Source organism: Octodon degus, unplaced genomic scaffold (genome assembly GCF_000260255.1).
Source record: "Octodon degus isolate 3935 unplaced genomic scaffold, OctDeg1.0 scaffold00092, whole genome shotgun sequence".
Classification (NCBI taxonomy): domain Eukaryota; kingdom Metazoa; phylum Chordata; class Mammalia; order Rodentia; family Octodontidae; genus Octodon; species Octodon degus.
In genome coordinates this window covers 5559700-5565699 of record NW_004524668.1, presented here as the reverse complement: position 1 = coordinate 5565699, position 6000 = coordinate 5559700, and the positions used below count along the sequence as shown (strand labels likewise).

General features: G+C 49.7%; 1 protein-coding gene across 3 annotated transcripts in view; it reads left to right on the top strand.

The window, feature by feature from the left end:
- Pla2g5 (phospholipase A2 group V) overlaps positions 1–1943 on the top strand; it is a 65413-nt gene extending 63470 nt beyond the window's left edge. For 2 of the 3 annotated variants that reach the window (XM_023722560.1, XM_023722561.1), the window contains 2 exons: positions 625–731; positions 1428–1943. In XM_023722560.1, coding sequence (XP_023578328.1) covers positions 625–731; positions 1428–1549 — 229 coding nt within the window. In that variant the 3' untranslated portion in view covers positions 1550–1943. The remainder of the gene's footprint in view (positions 1–624; positions 732–1427) is intronic. The other variant, XM_004637755.2, reaches the window with a different exon arrangement.
- The last annotated feature ends 4057 nt before the right edge of the window (positions 1944–6000 follow it).

Here is a 6000-nt window from a genome sequence, read left to right as displayed (position 1 = left end):
AGAGAGAGAGAGAGAGAGAGAGAGAGAGAGAGAGAGAGAGAGAGAGAGAGAGAAAGAGAGAGAATAACTTGAAAAAAATAATGATATTAATTTGGGGACTACAGAACATTGCAATGAGAATAAAAGTGCCTTAGTAGACTGCAGGCATATTCAAAGTAATGGAAGCAAGGAGATGGTTAGCAGCCAAGGGAGAATATTTACATAATCTGCTTAGTGACAAAGCTCATTGGTCCTGGAGACCAGAGGGAGGAGTTAGCACCAGCTCATTGGCGGAGGTGCTGTTGCTGGGCAGCATGGAGAGTAGTTTGTCTGAACTATCACAGTCTTAAAGAGTGTTAAAAATATATTTTATTCCAGTAATTTATGGATGCAAGCAAGCTGTGCAAAGCATGGGGTGCATGTAGGACAACAATAATTCCTAGTGGGGCTTTAAATAGTCTCTGAGAAAATGCTTATCTCAGGCAGACAGGCACTGTCCCCCCTGCCACCCCCACTGGCTACTTCCTGGCTTTAATTTTGTTTAGGCTCAACAAGAACAATGTCATCTTATCCTTCCCCAAGACAAGGGGTCGAGGAGGTGCCCCTGCCCCTGAGGACCCAAGTCCCCTCGCGTTACATTGGCAGGTGCTGTTGGATTCATGACTATTGCTACGGCAGGCTGGAGAAGGAAGGCTGTGACATCCGGTCACAGTACTACACATACAGAGTCACACGGGGCCTGGTCACCTGCGGTAAGATTGGCCTTCCAGCTCAGGCCTGCCTCGGAGGTCTGCTGCCGGTATCCCTGGGGGGATAGACCTGAGGACAAAAGAGGGCCAGGATGGTCACAGCCATATCTGACCTTTGGGAATGGGCTGGCGTATGTTAGACTGAACGCTTGCTGGGTGCAAATGCTTCCCACACATCCCTTTACTGCCCTGCCCAAATAACCTATAGCATAGGTTGAGTCTCCCCCATTTCACACATGGGGAAAACAAAGCCCAAAGCCTGCCGGTGAGCGGCAGGATTCCAGCCCAGGTCATCATCTGAGTTCCAAGCTAAGCCTGGAACTCAAGGCATCGCATCTTGTCTAAGAGAATTAGTTCCTCCTGAGCTGAGGCCATTTCCATCTTCAGACTGGGAGCCCCCAGGGGCAGGGGTCTGTTTCCTGCATCAGACTAAAGCTCTCTGGGCCAGGAGCTGTGTGTCTTCCAAGACTAAAACCTCATCCCGAGCAGCAGCCCTTCTGTGCATCCCCTATCAGATGAAGAATTCCCTCAGGTTAGGAGCTGTGCCTCATTTATCAGCTGAGGAGCTGCCTAGAACAGTAACTGGATGGGGCATCTGCACAGGCTTGGGTCTGCAGAGACTTGACTCTGATTGAGCACGTCAAGGCGGGCAGAGGGCATCCTTCTCAACCCCTTCTGCATCTGCCATCCCTTTTGCAGAAATTGGGTCTTTGTGCCCCATGCAGCTCTGTTTCTGCGACCAGAAGCTTGTCTACTGCCTGAAGAGAAACCTGCGGACCTACAGCCCTCAATACCAGTATTTCCCCAACATCTTCTGCTAATAATCGCCTTCACTGGGACCTGATGCACAGTGCTTCCATGGCAACCAGGGCCATCCCCTACTTCAGCACAGGGGTCCCACTCTGCTGAGACCTCATTCTTTCTCCGAGTTCCATCGGCCTAGGAGGAGCCCCACAGCCACACGTAACCCTCTGGAAAGTTCCAAGAAAATCACTCTGGCCTAGGACTTGGCAAGGTGCCAGGACTCTGGGACTCCACTTGTCTGCTTGGCCCCTCAGGAACGAGGGACGCATTTCATTTTCAGTTTTGGCAATGAGATTATCACTACTCCCCTCCAGGGAATTTTCACTCAAGCAGAAGCAAAATTGACTCCATAAATCTGCCATAGAGATATTAAATAAAATGTTTTCTCAAGGCTAATAAAAACCACACAGCCACTTTCTCTGCTAGGGGGGTTTACCCAGGGCCCTTTCTGTACCATTAAACCCTGAGCCCAAAGTTATTTGCAGTTGCTCAGGCAGAAGGACTGTGAGCAGCAGAGGTAGGATGTGGGTGATGAGTTTCAGGGGTCCTCCAAGCCAAGCAGTGGGTCTGTCTCTTCCTCAGGAAGATGCAGGGAAGGTAACTGGAAGTCCTGATGGCTGGGGCTCCAGGCCAGAGAGGGCAGCATCAAACCCCAGTGGCTTCTTCTGTGGTGTGGTCTGGGCTCTGTCACTGAACTGCTCTGACAGTTGATCTCTTTGGAAAATCAATCACTGTGTTCCTCACAAGGTAAAACACGACTCCAAACACCCACTTTGATGTGGATCCAGGGGATGCTGAGGCTCTGGGGTTTCATCATATAAGATTAAAAAAAAAAAAAAAAACAACTAGGGTTCAACTATGGTGTTTACTTTTACCAAATAAGGACACTTAGATTCCCAACTCATCTATCAACCTGCAAAAGAAACGGCGTTCGGGTACCAAGACGACAGGCAGAAAGGTCATATTCTGAAACAAAAGAAAATCCTTTCCAAGAAAGGATGTTTGGCTTCTTAGCACTGACATACCTGAAAATAACCCCCTGGATAAACAAGATCTGTACTTAAAAGCCTTCCATATCGAATATATCCTAAATAAAATTTAATTATGAGATTACCCGGAATATACTAGTGTTTTGATGTAGATTCGGTGCTATATTTAACAGCACAATATAAAACGGAGCTCCGATGCCCAATTTCTCATTAAATTTTTCAAAATCAAAGCCATTTCCCAGATCCAGTTTTGAGAGCCAGTTTTCTCCAATTGCAGCATTGGGAGGCTGTGGGAAGAGGCTCCCGGGGAAGCTTCTCCCTCCTCCCGTCAGGGTCCAGAGTCAGGTAGGGTGGGGTGGTGCTGGTACCTGCCCTGTCATCGGATCCCAGCTCAGAGCCTGTATCCAGGCAGCTCAGACCAGCAGGGGGTGCTGTGAGGTTATGAGAGAAACATTATAGTCTGACTAATCAAAACACACAGCTGTGGTTGAGTTGAGTAACTAGGGGTCAGAAAAATGAGGAGACTCCCTAAGTCAGAGAGCACATCAACAGGAATAGTCATACTAGACCTCAGGTCCAGGCCGTACTAAACCCTGGGCCCTGCCTATTAACCCGCAGTGGGTGCAACTCCAGTTAATGACAGAAGAAAATGGAAGTTCAGGGGCTCACCCACCTTGGGCATTCTCTCTGGATTCTAGCCAAGAACCAGCTTCATTTCTTCTCTATCCTTATTGCCTGTTTGAATCCCAGAGACTGTCCTTGGGCAGTCAGTCTGTACAGGGCTCCTGGCTACGTCCTCACTGGAGGAAACCCGGGAGAGCCCATCCTTACAGCTGTGAAGAGCACCTCTGGGAAAACACCACTGGACTGTTCAATTCATGAATCCCTGGCCAGCTGGAGCACATCAGAGACCTCAAAGCTTCTCTTGAGAGAAACACTGCATGCGCTTCCTTAGACAGATCTTTGTATACAAGAAGGCAGAGTATGTCAGCACACACTGTGGACAGCCTGCCTTGTAACTCTAGTTCTTTGGCTTGTGTCTCAACTAGGTTTCAGATTCAAATGTGACTGTGCACCCTATAAATATAGGCTGTGCAAGCATGTGTAGATTGGTGGGGGGACAGGGTGCTCGTGGCTGTCCTCACACTAAGAGTCAAACAGGAAGCCTGCTGGTGGAGACAAGGCAGAGAGAACAAAGCTGATGCGGTAGCCAGTGTTCTGGTCCCTCCTCTATGCCCCGTAATACCGAGATGTCACCAGCTGTCCTTTGAGGCAGGTGTCCTCATCCTGACTGCAGGATCCCAGGGACACTCAGGGAGCTAAAGTGCCTTGCTTGAGGCCACACAGGTAATAAGGAAAACAGGTTGGAAGGAAGTAGCAGGCTCTCCGATTTCAAAGCTGTGTTCCTAGGAGGTGGGACAGATGGCATCTACGAGGAAGCTGGGAAACTGGGCCAGGTCTTGAGACAGACACAGAGGGAAAACACATTTGTGTTGTTCATGATGGGTGTGGTGAGTTCTGATGGTGTAAGTAGCTTAAGCTCCAGCTCCCAGAATCCCTTTCTCCGTAAAGTTCTGGTTTATTGGAACCAGCGAGGTGCATGTATAAGAGTTGGGAGGCAGGAGGGAAGTACAGCTGGAGGGTTTTTTTGCACTTGGAAGGTCAGGGCCAGGCAGGTCTGTTTGCAGCTGGGACATGCTGTCACAAGCTGGCTTGCCTTGCTGGTGCGGTGCGAGCCTGCTGGGTCTCTTTCTTTGGCTTTTCTGAATGTTGGGCCTGGTGTGCGCTTGTTTCTTAGGTGAGAGAGCCAGCTCCTCCAGCCAAGCTGGAGGTGGAAGGTGTGGAGGCCCACGTGACTCGGTCTGTCCCCTGGGTACCACCTGTCTTTGTGGGTTCCCTTTTCTCCTTGCTCCCTACCCTTTGTTGCATCCACCTGCCTTTCCCAGCTGCCTGCCCTAACTTCTGGCTGCAGAGAAACCACTCCATACATGTTAAGGCAGCTCTCCCACTTGCCCAACTTCAATCCTTACATCATCATGTTGCAATAGACATGGCTCCTGCCTCTGCCGGTGTCCCCTGATGACACAGGATTTGTGTTGAATATAGTTCCCAATAAACAAAGCCTAAAGATCAGGCTCTCTGCCTTGAATCTCTCTGAGTGAGCTGGGCTTGGCTTTCTTATCTGATTAAAGACATTAATGGCTGGCCTTTAGTGGCAAAGGAGACAATGGCTGTCCATGGGCTGCTAAAAGACAGTTACTTAACCCATTACCTGTACTCATCTCTACACAAGGGCTTTGCCTCTGCTGGTTCTGGCTGACCAGGTAGTTGATGCCACAAAGCATTTCAGTGGAAGTAAAAGGTAATGTGGGGTTGGAGAACTTAGAAGGAGGAAACAATGAGCTCAAGGGTTTCACTTCTCACTTAAGATCTGCCTAAGGGACATGAAGGCTTCCTTGCCTGCCTGGCCAGAGGATGGAGGCTGATAGAGGAGGACCTTGGAGGAATGCTCTCACGGCAGTGCAGGCGTATAATCCCAGTACTTGGGAGACTGAGGCAAGAGCACCAAGAGCTCTAGGCCAGCTGCTCTTAATTAATCAACCAATCAATCAATTAGTTAATTAAGCTTTCAATCACAGTGGCTGCTCCAGAAGTGGCTTTGCTGTTAGAACAAATCAACACATTCCCTTGTCCGCTGCTTTGCAACTGTGCACCCACAGGGTGACTTGTCCTCTGTCGCTGTTAGTCAAAGCATTAGAAGCCCTTGCTTCCAGCTTTTAGGGCCCAAGAGCCTCTTCCTCTTTCCAGATGTCCAGCGAGATCAGCTCTCCGACCTGATCATGGTCCGGTCCACAGGAACCTCAATCATCTCTCCACCCACAGGATATCACATCTCCCAAAGTGCAGGGGCTTGCTGCCTCTGCAGCAGCATTACTAGGGGGCCTTGGGCCTGGGGGATGTGGAGAAGACTCTTGCAAAGGAAGAAAAGAGCCGGCATCTGGCTGTTCCTTTCACTGTCATGGCCTTTCAGAGACTTGTGGCTCATCTGGTTGTATTGTTTCAACCTCTGACCTAACTGGCCCCCAGATGAATGGGATGGATAAATGACACACAAACTTCTCTGCCACTTGGGCCACATGACCCAGAAGGTCCAATGATGCTTGAAATGTATGCAGCTAGAAGCGCTCCCTCCATGGGGCCCTTGACAGGCCTCTGGCTAATGCATAGGAGGCAGATCCTTGGGGTTTGGGAGCAAACCATGGAGTCAGCTGCGGAGAACTGGCCCCCTTCCCAGAAATGTGTCTGGCTTGGTGACTGGACTGACCTTGGGGGATCAAGTTGTGATGAGATCTGTGTTGCTTAGCATGACCCGGGTGCTCATGGTCTTCCACCACCCCAGTATAAAGTTGGACCCACACAGCAGCAATTCCACACCCAAATGAATTTGAGCTTGAACTGGAACTGGTCTTGAAGGTAGA